This window comes from Phacochoerus africanus, chromosome 13 (assembly GCF_016906955.1).
Source record: "Phacochoerus africanus isolate WHEZ1 chromosome 13, ROS_Pafr_v1, whole genome shotgun sequence".
Taxonomy (NCBI): Eukaryota; Metazoa; Chordata; class Mammalia; order Artiodactyla; family Suidae; genus Phacochoerus; species Phacochoerus africanus.
In genome coordinates, this window is record NC_062556.1 from 23,601,054 (window position 1) to 23,615,651 (window position 14,598).

At 48.7% G+C, this 14,598-nt stretch overlaps 1 protein-coding gene across 5 annotated transcripts in view; it reads left to right on the forward strand.

Annotated features, from left to right (window-relative positions):
* ENOX1 (ecto-NOX disulfide-thiol exchanger 1) overlaps positions 1-14,598 on the forward strand; it is a 659,885-nt gene that overhangs the window by 478,142 nt on the left and 167,145 nt on the right. For all 5 annotated transcript variants that reach the window (XM_047756005.1, XM_047756008.1, XM_047756006.1 and 2 more), the window contains one exon: positions 4,628-4,861. In XM_047756005.1, the coding sequence (XP_047611961.1) occupies positions 4,628-4,861 (234 nt within the window). The remainder of the gene's footprint in view (positions 1-4,627; positions 4,862-14,598) is intronic.

A 14,598-nucleotide genomic window follows, 5' to 3' on the forward strand; every position in this document is an offset into this window, starting at 1 on the left:
CAGGGATGGAACCTACACCACAGCAGCCACCCAGGCTACTGCAGTGACAATGCTGGATCTTTAACCCACTGCCCCCCAAGGGACTCCCCATGGAGTTTCTATTTACCGTTCTCAAGTGTGTATTAGATGAAAAGCAAATTTATGAATACTAAGGATTGCTATTATTATTGGATGTAATTCTCTGAGGGAACAAAGAACTCTGGCAGCAGAAATTCAGTTTTTCAGAAATGGTTCACGTTTTAGACCCCAGGGCACCACATCAAGACCAGTTCCTCGCAAAAAGTTGTCCTCAGGCCCGAGGGCAAGGGCCAATATCACTGCCCATTTGCTTAGCATTTAGCCCGGCTAAGCCCACCCCACCCACCCCTGCTTCTTTGGTGCCATTTATCCGGGAGGTTTTTACAGATGTTGAAATGAGGCCTAACTCTGCTTTCTACTCCGTGGGTGCTGGAGCATGTGTATGGAGCCTGTCAGCAAAGCCTTTTCAAAATCTTCTAAGAATTGTGGTGCTTGGAGCTCCCGTCGTGGCGCAGCGGAAACGAATCCAACTGGGAACCATGAGGTTGTGGGTTCCATCCCTGGCCTCGCTCAGTGGGTTAAGGATCTGGTGTTGCCGTGAGCTGTGGTGTAGGTCACAGACAAGGCTCGGATCTGGTGTTGCTGTGGTTCTAGCACAGGCGGGCAGCAGCAGCTTCGATTAGACCCCTAGCCTGGGAAGCTCCATATGCCATGGGTGTGGCCCTAAAAGAACAAAAAAAAAAAAAAAGGAAAGAAAAAGAATTCGGCACTTGTGTGTGGCTTTAGAAGGATGTATTCTGTATTTTCGGATTTAACTCAGCTACTGTCCCTCTCACTCTCCATCTGTCACTCTGCATACCACCTCCCTCATCCTGGGGCAAAGCTAGAGTGAGAAAAGAATAGGAATAAAAGGAGTTCCTAAAGTGGCAAAGCGGGCTCGGCAGCGTCTTGGGAGCGCTGGGATGCAGGTTCAATCCCCGGTCTGGCACAGAGGGTTAAGGATCTGGCATGGCCAAAGCTGCAGCTTAGGTTGCAACTGCAGCTTGGGTCTGATCTCCGGCCCGGGAACTCCATATCCCATGGGGCAGCCAAAAAAAAAAAAAAAAAAACATAGAATAGGAAAACATTTCTGAACATTACTCCCAGCTTTCCAGAACTTCTGCAGGCAGCCCCTCTTACCCTAAAATTCTTTTGCAAATCCCAGGAGCCTTGGGGTTATTCCAACACTGCAGATACCTTTCTGAGCTAGAAAGTGCCGTGGAGAATATTCCAACCTTTATTCCAGTAAAACCTGGCAAAGTGCGGGGAGGAACCTGAAAGCATTCCAACATGGAGATGGAACACAAAGCATAGAACATGTGTGATCACAACACACGTATTTCTGACAAACTCTTGAGTTATAGCATCAGAATAACCTGTTAGACAAGCAGGGGTTCTGTTGAGTGCGTGGCGCTGGGATTCACATGCCTTGGGCCAGATAACCCCTCTCTGAGCCTCTGTTTTCTCATCTGCAAAATCGAGGTAGTAACAGTTCTCCTCATCAGATTGCTGTGAGAATAGATCAAAATCATGGATATTAAGCGCCTCGCAGGTGCAACATGGGAACCAAACAGTAAATGTTTGGTTTTTTGTTTTCTCATTTTTATTTTTATTTTTTTATGGCCAGCCCTACGGCATATGGAAATTCCCGGGCCAGGGATTGAATCCGAGCCACCGCTTCGACCTCCCCTGCAGCTGTGGCAATGCCAGGTCCTTTCACCCAGTGCCCTGGGCTGGGAATCAAACCACAGTGCCCTGAGCTGCTGCAGCCAGGTTCTTAACCCACTGCTGCACAGCGGGAACTCTGTAAATGGTTATTTTTAAAGCAGATAGCCTGATGATGATAAAGAGGTTCTGATATTTGTTTCTCCGGAACCCTGCCCTGGGAATTTGGGTCCTAATCACGGTTCCACCAATACAGCTACGCCTTTACTCCCCTTGATTAAATGAAAGGGTTAGGAGTTCCCATCATGGTGCAGCAGAAGCGAATCTGACTAGGAACCCTGAGGATTCGGGTTCGATCCCTGGCGTCACTCAGTGGGTTAAGAATCCGGCCTTGCCGTGAGCTGTGGTGTGGGTCGCAGATGCAGCTTGGATCTGGTGTTGCTGTGGCTGTGGTGTAGGCTGGCAGCTGTAGCTCCAATTAAACCCCTAGCTAGGGAACGTCCATGTGCCTCGGGTGCAGCCCTGAAAAGCAAAAACTAAATAAATGAATGAATGAAAGGTTTAGAGGAATGCAGAGGTACCTTTCAATACCCGACATAACACAATGACTGTTTAGACCCAATCAGGCAACTTATAAGACACGGCCAAGGGTGACCAGTCCCACAGTTAGGCACATGAACACCCCAAATACACATGCCTCTATGCTCTCCTCCTTCACACTCTGACCTCGATCCTGCTTCTCAGCTGGGCCCCTGCCTGACTGCTCCTTGGTCTGCTCCTTGGCAGTGCAAGGAGCCCGCAGCAAAGGCCTCACCTGCAGCCTTCCTGCCTAGGGACCCAGGGAAATCCTGGTTCTGCCTGGGTTGCCCTGGGAAGATTGCAGCATCGTGCTGGGTAGATCCGAGTGGCTGCTTGGGAGGGCCAAGAAGGAAGGCAGCCCACCCCTCCTGTACGTGAGCTCTTGCAAGCCTGGAGCCCAGCTGGATGGCCTGTCTAATTTTAGGACCACAATCAACATTTGAAGGCCAAGCTAATTTTAGACTCAGCCTCATCAGGGGCTCTTTTAAGGCCTTACTGATGATGTTTGGGTGAAAGAGAGGGTGCTTGGGGGAAACAGAGATGTCTGGAAAGCGATGCTGTAGACCCAAACAGGAAAGTTGCTTGGCCGCTTGGGAAAGATGGCCAGTCTTAGGCCCTTGTGCCTGCTCAGCTGTCACGTATGTATCACGGCTGCCTGCTCACTTGTTTCCATGGCCAACAACCAAGATACACTCTGCCTTCGCATGAATTCTGCTCCTCTGTGATCAGATGTTTGCATCTTTGACAGGCATTGTTATGCCTTCCTTTTTTTTTTTAAACTATATTTTTTGTCTCTTTAGGGCTGTACCCGCAGCATATGGACTTTTCCAGGCTAGAGGTTGAGTTGGAGCTACAGCTGCCGGCCTACACCACAGCCACAGCATCCCAGGATCCAAGCCTCGTCTGTGCCCTGCACCACAGCTCATGGCAACGCTGGATGCTTAATCCACTGATCGAGGGTAGGAATGGAACCTGCGTCCTCATGAATACGAGTGGGGTTCATTACCACTGAGCCGCAACGAGAACTCTTCTTCCCAGTTTTAGATGATCCCATTTCAACCTGGGAGTGAGCAGGGCAAAAGGGGAATCAGGCACAAGATCTGTTTCATATTGGTAATGCCTCAAAGGTGTGAAGTACCCTTCCGGAGAGAAGCCAGCCTCTCCTGGGATTTTCAGCTGCGCTTCCACCCCAAATGCTACGATAATCCATTGAAATCTACCACACAATGTCTTGAGCATCAGCACAGCACGGCCCAGCATCTCACAGTGGTGTCTCGTTTACAAAGTCCCTGCGCCGCAAAAGTGCTTATCTTGCTCTCTCTTCTGACAGCCCCTGACAGCTGGGACCCTGCTGGGACCTGAATTTATGTTTTTAAAAAATCTGAGTACCCCAAACGGAAGCGCCACCTCAAAGCCAAGCCTCCTTCATTTGAAGGCAGACTGGCGGTCGGGTCGCAGTTCTGTTCGTGTTGATCTCTCTGATCAAGTGTCTGCTTCTAAGCTTCCTAAGTTGGGTAGCTCACGGTAAATCCCCTCAAGACTTCAGGTCCAGTTTTTTGATCCAGCTCTGGGCTCCTGCCTGGGCTCCTGTGGCCTTCCCAGATTGCATGGACAATTTGTGCAGCGCTGCATGCCAGCTGAGGTGCTGGAGGGCTGTAAGCAAGGCCACAGCGAGGCCTCTTGATTGAAGGTAAAATATTCTCCTGCGTGCCCCAGAGGATAAGTGGAAATAAAGCAGCATTGCAAAATTGCCTTGGTAATTGTGGCTTTTGCAGCTGCCGAGGGGCGATGTGGGGAGAACAGACAGAGCAGGAGCATTTTCCAGAGAAACGAAGCAATAGCCTGTGAGGGAGGTCTCGTGGAATTTACTTTGCAGGGCTTTTTAAACATCACTGATACTTTTATTCATTCCTGCTCCACCTCTTTCTAAAAAGAAAGTTGGAGAGGCTATACAACGGCATTGCAGTCAATGGAAAATAGAAAGTCAAGGCCATAGAGAAGGAGAGGCGTGGGGGAGGAAAAGCTCTATGCCAGGTTTGTTGCTGAGCTTCCTGGAAGCCAGAGGGAAGAAGGAGTTAGGATAAGTGCCCTGGTTTCCTGAGATCAGCCTCTTGGTGCCCCTGGCTCGGAGATGCCTCCCCCCAGATCCATAACAGGAGTGCCTTGGCAGTGTTTCCCGCTTGCCAGGGGAGAAGGGTAACAGCGCCCCACCTCCTATGGGATGGGTGCCCTTTGTAAGGGCAAAGAATTAATTGATTGGGGACCTGGACCCCATGGCGCCCTCCCTGTGCCCGTGTGATGTGACCCGACGTCCCATTGGTTTCAGGCTACCGGATGCGATTAGGGTCTAGCACGGACAAAAAGGATTCGGGCCGCCTGCACGTGGACTTCGCGCAGGCCAGGGACGACTTCTACGAGTGGGAGTGCAAGCAGAGGATGCGCGCGCGCGAGGAGCGGCACCGGCGCAAGCTGGAGGAGGACCGGCTGCGGCCACCCTCGCCGCCGCCCATCATGCACTATTCAGAGCACGAGGCCGCGCTGCTGGCTGAGAAGCTCAAAGGTAGGCGCCCCTTCCTGCTCGCTTCCTCCACTTGCGAGCCAGCGATCGCCAGCCCCCAGGGAGACACCGCGATCCCCAGGTGCTGGCGCTCCAGGTGTTTCTCCTGTCCCTTCACTTGCTGACAGTCATGTGACCAGGGTCACCTGGGCTTCCTGGTGCTGCCCGGACAGAGCCCTGCCCCTTCCTAGCAGGCTCCCTGAATGTGTGTCACAACCACACTCACGCAAAGGGAGGCAGAAGAGCCCTCCGCTTGCACCCCAAAGCAGGCTGCCATCTTCCCACCCGTGTTGACTGGGCCAGCGTCTCTTCCCACGGCTCAGTGGTCCAGGATGCCCCCCTGGGATCTGAACAAAGCTTCCCCAAAGACACACCAGAAACGGTGCTGGGAGTCTGTGCCGGGCAGACGGGAATCTAGGCTACAGGCCATTGTCTCCATGGATGGAGAGGGAGGGACCCTCCTAATACCTGTGGAAGAATTAGGATTAGAAGCAAGCCTGCTGAATTTCTTTGAATGTTTGCTGTGCTGCTTTCCCAGGTTTGAGGTGGTGGGACGTAAAGGCAGGTTTTAGGACCTGCTGCAATGAGCTACAGGTGACAGGGGAGGGGCCAGGGTTATTTATTTTATTATTATTAAAGTTTAGTTGAGGCGTTCGCATCATGGCTCAGTGGTTAACGAACCCCACTAGTATCCATGATGTCCAGGGTTTGATTCCTGGCCTCCATCGGTGGGTTAAGGATCCTGTGTTGTTGTGATCCGTGGTATAGGTTGCAGACATGGATTGGATCCCGTGTTGGTGTGGCTGTGGCTGGCAGCTGTATCTCTGCTTCGACTCCTAGCCTGGGAACCTCCCTATGCTGTAGGTGTGGCCCTAGGGGAAAAAAAATAAAGTGTAGTTGATTTACAATGTTTTTTTCATTTTCTGCTGTATGGCAAAGTCACCCGATCACACACAGTTGCCTGTGCTGTACAGTCGGGCTCCCTAGCCCATCCATTCCAAATATAACGGTTCGTATCCACCACCCCCAAAGCCCCGGTCCATCCCACTCCCTCCCACCTCACCCCTGACAACCACAAGTCTGCTCTCCATGTCCGGGATCAGTTTGTGTTTTGTTGATAGGATCCTCTGTGCCATATTTTAGATTCCACATGTAAGTTACATTATGTGGTATTTGCCTTTCTCTTTCTGACTGACTTCACTTAGTATGAGAATCTCTAGTTCCATCCAGGTTGCTGCAAAGGGCGTTATTTTGTCCTTTTTTGTGGCTGAATAGTATTCCATCGTATATATGTCCTGCGTCTTCTTAATCCATTCAACTGTCAGTGGACATTTATGCTGTTTCCATTCTTTACTGTTGTGAATACTGCCACAATGAACATAAGGGTGCATGCATCTTTTTGAATGAATGTTTTGTCCGGACATATGCCCAGGAGTGGGATTGCTGGATCATATGGTAGTTAGGATGAGATGTGTGGATACTCTTTCAGGACTGATGATGTGTTTGACTCCCGCAACATGGGTGCATTGTACAGGCAAGTGAGAGTCAGACCCGCCTCAGCCCATTGGGCCTGTCGGGTTTGGATGAGCAAAACTTAGGTCATGGTCAGTGGTCACACGTAGGTATTTACAGGTAAACCATTAACTGTAATACAAAGCCCACGACACAATTGTCACCCAACATAGGAGCCACAGGCTTTGGGAACTCAGAGCCAGGTGTGAGTGGTGTTGCTGAAGCTGTCAAGAAAGTCTTCATAGGAGTTCCCGTCGTGGCGCAGTGGTTAACAAATCTGACTAGGAACCATGAGGTTGCAGCTTCGATCCCTGGCCTTGCTCAGTGGCTTAAGGATCCAGCGTTGCCGTGAGCTGTGGTGTAGGTCACAGACACGGCTTGGATCCCTCGTTGCTGTGGCTGTGGTGTAGGCCGGCGGCTACAGCTTCAATTGGACCCCTAGCCCGGGAACCTCCTTATGCCACGGGAGTGGCCCAAGAAATGGCAAAAAGACACAAAAAAACAAAAAACCAAAAAAAAAAGTCTTCATAGAGGAGGCAGAACTTGAACTTTGCAGGATAAACAAGAAATTTTGTTCCCAGGAGAAGAAAGGACTTAAAGGCATTCTTGTCAGACGAGGCTGGAGCCCTAGGAGTAAAGCCAGAGAGAAGCAACTCGGAATTGGGTGCAGGAGGAGAAAGGCAGGTTGCCGCCTCTGGGGATCACGAGAGCCACATGGACGTTTAGAAGAGTGAGATGAAGGAGTCCCTGTTGTGGCCCAGTGGAAACAAATCCAACTGTCATCCTTGAAGATGGGGGTTCAATCCCTGGCTTTGCTCAGTGGGCGAAGGATCCGGTGTTGCCATGAGCCGTGGTGTAGGTTGCAGATGCAGCTCAGATCCGGTGTTGCTGTGGCTGTGACGTAGGCCGGCAGCGACAGCTCTGATTGGACCCCCAGCCTGGGAACCTCCATATGCTGCGGGTGCGGCCCTAAAAAGAGAAAATAAAATAAGAGTGAGGTGAAGCTGGGAAAACGGTCTGAGGCCAGATGGTGAAACCCTGAGGGCTGCTGCTGGATTTGGGGTTTTATTCCATAAACAATGAAGAAGTCATTAGAGGTTTCTTGGGAGAGAAGAGATGTGATTGATCCTTTGCGTGTTTTGGAGCCTAGCTGACAGCGTGTGAGGTAGATTGGATGTTTCCACTCAAGGAAACAAGAAAAGCTGCCCCCAAACCTCTTTTAGGAAGATTGGAAGTTGAATTCGATTTCTTTAAAAAAGAATTAACCAAAAAAAAAAAAAGACTCCTTCTTCTGGCCCCCCGTCCCCTGCTCTGGCCTTGGGGACCCCCCAGTCAGATGCAGTTGCCCCTGAAGTGCCCCCTTGAAACTATTGACTTGGAAGGAAAAAAAAACAACACACATCATACGAGCTGTGGGTTGAGTTTATTTGGTTTCTTACTGAGGGCTGAAGGTCAGAGGGCAGCCTCTCAGCTTTGGGGACCTGCTGCAAAGAGGCAAGGGGGAGTTCCTGTTGTGGCCCAGCGGTTATGACCCCAACTAGTATCCATGAGGACGCAGGTTCGATCCCTGGCCTTGCTCAGTGGATTAAGGATCCATTGTTGCCGTGAGCTGTGGTGTAGGTCACAGATATGGCTCAGATGTGGCATTGCTGTGACATAGACCGGAGACTGCTCCGATTCACCCCCTAGCCTGGGAACTTCCATATGCCATGGGTGCAGCCCTAAAAAGACAAAATATATGTATATACATATACATATGTATACATGGCATATAAAATGCAAATGCAGACCTTCTCTCACTATTCCATTCAGACTAGAAGTCAGAAAGCGTGGGCAGAATGAGAAAGAACAGCATGCTCAAACAGGAAAGTTGATTTTGAACAAATAATATTTTACTATCCAGTGCATGATGTCTAGTAGCAGCTTAGGAATTATATGGGCTAAACCTTATTCAGTCGTGGCCACACCTAAAAGTGACAAAAACTAGCACTTCCTGACCTGAGGAATTTCAGGAACGTTTGGCATCTACGTTACCTTCGTTTTCAGAACCCAGCACAGAAGTGTCTGTGCCTGTGAGACGTATACGGCATCGCCTTGCCTGCTCGAAGCTAGCAGATTGGCATGTCAATTTGGTGAAGTCATCCGCAAACCTTGCCATTTCAAAAAATATATATTTATACAGATGAGTATAATTTGCAGAATTGAGACGCTGCCCCTTTGCCAGGGACCGTGTCATCCCTTGTGGAGAGAACAGATTGGAAATTTTAATAGGTGGCAGTTACAGTAGAATGAACTAGCTGGGATGACATCTTAGGCAACAGTCAGGTAATATCAAGCTTGACAATTTCAACCCAGGCACAGAGCTTGGAATATAAACAGCATTTAATTGCTTCGGAAATTGGCTGCTTCGGAGAGGAAATCCACTCCGTGCTCTTTATAACGCTGCAAAGCCAGACAGGAGGAGGAAAGGAAAGCGTTTCCCTGAAGATGATTTTCCTTGATGTGGGGGATATAAAACGCCATCAAGACCTCAGGTGGAAAAGCCTGGATCAGAAGGGAAATGGAAATGCAATCTGAAAATACCTAATTGGATTTGATTTTTTTTTTTTCCTTCCCTGAGAAATCTTGCTATCTCAGGTTTATTACAAACATTTTTTTTTCCCCTACGTTCTATGGGACTTGTTTGTCCTTACACGTTTCTTTTTGAAAATCAGCTTTATCCAGCCAAGTGCATGCCAGCCAAGTCGTTGTTCTAACCCACAAGGCCCTTCATATCCGGCCCAGTGTTAAAACCATGCACACAGTGATGCTCAATAAATTCATTCCTGTCTTTCTTCCTCAGCTGCTGGGACCTAGGAACATGCCAGGCATGATGGGAAATGGAGGGCCATCATTCCATCATTCCGTTCACTCCGCAAGTATTTGCTGAGTTCTTTGCCATATGCCTGGCACTGTGCTAAGCCCTGGGCAGGGGCTGGTAGTATTGTGAGTGGAGAAAACAGCACACAAGCCCCTGCCTCACAGAGTTTAGGTCTCCTGAGTGATACAGGAAATTGCAAAGCAAAGCACTTCCCACTCTTATGCGCAGGACATGAGTGTGCCATCCCAGGACTGACGGGCACCCCGGCTGGACAGTGGTGCGGGGTGAGGGACGGGTGACCTTCTAGGACCAGGTAGCCCCAGATCTAATGGCCACCGGGCCATCAGAAGTCGAAGGAAATATCGAGCGGGAATGGCGGAGCGTCTCGGGCACTAAGCACCCAGCTTCGGTTCGGTTAATACAAATTCTAAAAAAGAAAATTAGCAGGCACCCTGCTGATTAAATAGACATTGTTCAGAGACAATTCAGCTTAATGAAGACTGACTGGGAAGTTACTGCTCACAGATCCAAAGTTTATAGCACGGCTTGGAGAAAGTGAGAAGGAGCTCGATACCACCATAATTACACTTTATTGGAAACAGTAGCACCAGGCAGAGGAGATAATGAATTTCCATGTGTCTAACACAGACCGTCCACCCCTGGAGGAGCCCCGTGTTTGGACTGTGCAAAGAAGAGATTGATTAGACAGTAAGGAAAGATGATCTCCTAATTCACAGGGGATTTCTCCTGGCAAGAGCATTGAAAAGTTTTTTTGTGTACCCTTTCCCCCTCTGGAAAGCTTCGCATAATCTTTGATTATGTGGTGAAAGGAAGGGGTTTCTCTCTGCAGCAGGTGAAGTTTTGACAAAGCTTTGCAAGCAGTGTCCTTGGGATTCCCAGACGTGCGTCGGTCCAGGACACACAGTCTCCCTGGGAACAGCATTCATAATTTCCGAGTTCGAGTCGCTGATTTGCATACAGGATGCCCCTCCCCACCCCGACTCCAGCCTGCCAGAGGCTGGATGTGGTTGCCAGCATTTTGCTGAGATGGTGGTCAATACTTATGGTTCTAAGAAAGTCAAAATCAATAATGCTGTGAGCCAAGTGGAAGTTCCATTAGCTAAAAGCCAGGCTTCCCTCTTAGGGCAAAGGAAATACAAAGCCGGGGAGCCTGTTTGCAAATGACTGTCTCAGGCGTTGCTGACCTTCATAGAGGCAAGATGGGCCGTTTCACCTAGAAACCATTTGCCTGATCCCAAGGCAGGAAGACTCATTACGTGTTCATATTGCCTCCGCTGAATTTTCTCATTTTCACAGGCCCTGAATAGTTGGAGAGAGAGAGAAAGAGAGAGAGTGTGCGTGTGCCTCTGTAGGTATGTGTAGGATAGAGGGGAGTATTAACTGTTTGTACAGCCTTTCTGGGCTTTGAAGGAAAAGTGAGGTACCAGCCCTGTTGATGGTTCATGGAGCAGCCAGAGAAGGCAGACTTGTTGAGGGATGTCTGATTTTAAGGGACACATAGTGAAATTTGGGGGGAACGTCACAGTAGCTGCGTTCTGGCCGTCCTCAATTTTCCATTCTGCTTAGATCAATATGTGACTGCACACTAAGTGATTTCCAGCCAGCCTGGAAGCCGGAAAGCAGGGACACCTGTATAAACACATCATTCATTGGGGGGGGGGGTGTGGGGGGGTGTCCTCATTTCTTTGGAAAGAAAAGTGGCATAGAATGTCTTCCTTTTTAAAAACATCATTCTTTTTTTTTTTTTTGCTTTTTTGGGCCACACCCACAGCGTATGGAGGGTCCCAGGCTAGGACCCAGGGGTCCAATTGGAGCTACAGCTGCCAGCCTACGCCACAGCCACCGCAACGCCCGATCTGAGCCTCACCTGCGACCTACACCACAGCTCACAGCAACGCCAGATCCTTAAGACACTGAGCGAGCCCAGGGATGGAACCCACAATGTCGTGGTTACTACTCGGATTTGTTCCTGCTGCGCCACAACAGGAACTGCGGAAAAAGCTCATTCTTAAGACATCTTGTTTAAACATGGAATCTCTCTTCGTGTTGTTCCTTCTAGACGCCCCCCCATACATCAGGCTGTCCCAGCCCACCTCAGTTTTCACGTTCAGGGTTCATGGCCTGCCTCTTGTCTTGCCCATTGTTCTGAAATTCAGGACCAGATCACCCCCTGGACAAAAAGAGGGAGAAGAAATTACCCACCAGGTTGATGCCTTTCCCCTTCCTTGTCTGCACATCAGTTTCATTAAAGTCCCCCAGGCGCCCCTGCTGAGTCCCAAGTCCTGGCCTCCCTGTTGCACCCAGAGGCTTCTGAGACGACCACGACATGGGCTCTGCCTTCAAGGAGCTTGCAGTTCTTTGGTCCCTAGTGGATGCTGTGGCCGTGGACTCCTGACTATCCTACAAATATAAAATGAGCACACACCCATGATTTTATTTCACTCATTCATTCATGAGAGAATGAGTAAGACATTAACACTGGTTCAGAAGAAGGATTGCTTGGTGAAGATCTTATATTTTCTTCTCATTTGCATTATTATGGAGAAGAATGATTTGCATTGTTATGTTTTCCACAAATTATGTTCTGTCTCTAAAGAGCTGTAAACTAACCCAAAGCCAAGTAAAGATTCGCACCTCTGTGAAATCAGATAACCCCAGAGGGGTGGGTATGGAGCGGGTCCCCTGGGCCATGCCCAGCCGTCCATTGAAAGCATCTGTATTTCCCTCTGTGCCTGTTTCCAGGTCTTGGACTATTTCTTTGTAGGATGGAGATGCCAGGTGTTTAAGGAGCTCTTCTTTAAAGGGCGGTTGAGGGTTTGGTGACAGGGCTGCACAGAGTTTGTAAGTTCATATCAGACCCCTTCAGCATTCTCCACTATGTCAGAAACCACTTTCTCTTTCAGGCTGTCGTTATCCTTTTTTTTTTTTTTTTTTCAATTTTTTTTATTATAGTTGATTTACAGTGTTCTGTCAATTTCTGCTGTACAGCAAAGCAACCCAGTTTTTTATATACATATGTTATGTGTATATACATATATATACGTTATACATATATACATCCATATACATATGTCTACATATGTGTGTGTGTTTATTTTTTTTTTCTTTTTCACATAGTATCTTCTATCATGCTCTATCCTAAGCGACTGGACATAGTTCCCTGTGCTGTGCAGTAGGACCTCACTGCTTATCCGCTTTAAATGTAACAGTTTGCATCTGCTAACCCTAAATCTCAGTCCATCCCCTTGCACCTTGGCAACCACACGTCTGTTCTCCATGTCTGTGAGTCTGTTTCTGTTCTGTAGATAAGTTCATCTGTGCCCTGCTTTAGATCCCTTTTGACTTAGATGAGCTCCTAATCCCTTTCCCTGGCTCCTGTTGAGTGATCCCTTCCAGCTCTTCTCCAGTTGCAGTGTGCACGTGAAACACGCAGACTTGGCTGCAGCTTCTGAGTCAGGAGGCCTAAGTAAGGGTGAGGCTACCCTTTCAACAAGCTCCCCAATGAGGCCCAAGCTTGGAGTCTTTGAATAGCAAAGATAGGAGTTCCCGTCATGGCTCAGCAGTGAACGAACCCAACCAGCACCCATGAGGACACGGGTTTGATCCCTGGCCTCGATCAGTGGGTTAAGGATCCGGCATTGCTGTGCGCTGTGGTGTAGGTCGCAGACGCGGCTCAGATCCCGAGTTGCTGTGGCTCTGGTGTAGGCCGGAAGCATTAGCTTGGATTGGACCCCTCGCCTTGGAATCTCTGTGTGCCGTGGGTGGGGCCCTAGAAAGACAAAAAGACAAAAAAAATTAATAGCAAAGATACCATATGAAGTTTTCAAATCGCCTGCTCTGCACACATGCTCAGTACACATGGAGGAGAGGAAAAGCGAGTGGATGCTGTGGCCGTGGACTCCTGACTATCCTACAAATATAAAATGAGCACGTGCCCGTGAAGTTACCAGAAATGAAAGGAAGTGGGTAAGGATTCAGGTAGTGTGACACTGAAGAATGAGAATCGTTATAATATGTATTCCTCGCAGAGAAAGCTAACAACAGCTACTGCCTTCCCAGATTTAAAAAAGCTTTCAAAAAGATGTTTGAATCATTTGCTGAGCTGGTTAGCTTACTGTGGAAGGTGCTGCTTCTGTATAATTACCTGACATCACTCTTAACTTTCATCGCCAATGATAATAACCTCAGGTACCTGAAGGATAAAAGGACTAGCCAGCTTAAGCGCCATGGGAATATTTCTCTCTGGTAGACAGCGCGAAAATACTCTTTAACATGAAATTAAAATGTTTATTGCCAAGTGGTGTTTCCCAACTTGTGATCAGTGAATTTGTTGTAACTTTCCCGTACTAATCACTGCAAATCTATTAGACACAGAGCCTCGCGGGAATTCTCATTGTGGCTCAGCAGTAAGGGACCCAACTAGTATCCATGAGGACGCAGGTAGGATCCCTGGCCTCGCTCAGTGGGTTAAGGATCCAGTGTTGCTGCAAGCTGTGATGTAGCTTACAGACATGGCTCAAATCTGGCGTGGCTGTGGCTGTGGTGTAGGCTGGCAGCTGCGGCTCTGATTCATCCCCCAACCTGGGAACTTCCACATTCATGGGTGTGGGTGTTAAAAGACAAAAAAAAAAAAAAACAAAAAAAACAGAGCCTAATGAAATAAATAAAGTACAAAGGGGAAAACGCAGAGTGAGCCAAAGATTGAAACATGTGTGGGAAGTCTTGTTGTCACATGAGCCCCTCAGAACCAGAGACAGATACATAAACGGACAGTTACCGTACAGAGTGACGAGTGTTTGAATGGCAGGATATGTAGGGCACCGTGGAAACCCAGCGGTGGGCCTCATTCATGTTAGGGTTACAGGAGAGCTTCCTTTGTGAAAGGCACCTAGGCTGATCCTTGAAGGCAGCCTGGCAGGTGACCCAGCTAGGATGCGCAATTATATGCAAAAGTGTTTCACAAAGAGGACAGTGATGGAATGGAGGGCGGATTGAAGGGGAAAATGTAGATCGGGAGGCCAGGGGGCAAGCATCTGTGGTATCCCGGATGTGAGAGTATGAGGACACCGATCAGAAAACACTGGGCAATCTTTGGTGAGCAAAAGGTCCGTAATCCCTTCCTAATGTGCCAGTTTTCCCAGTGCTTACGGTGGCGAAGGCACATCTGCGTGTTTTCGTTTCTAAAGGGCACCCATGTTCAGAGTTAGACCTACGAGTGTTCACTGCCAAGTATCAGGAATTGTTCTCAGTGCGTCTTTGGTGTGATTTCTACGAGCAGTGTTAATATTTTTCTGCATGAACGGCCGCAGTCCACATCCTGCTTAAATTAGTTTATATTGTTTTCTGT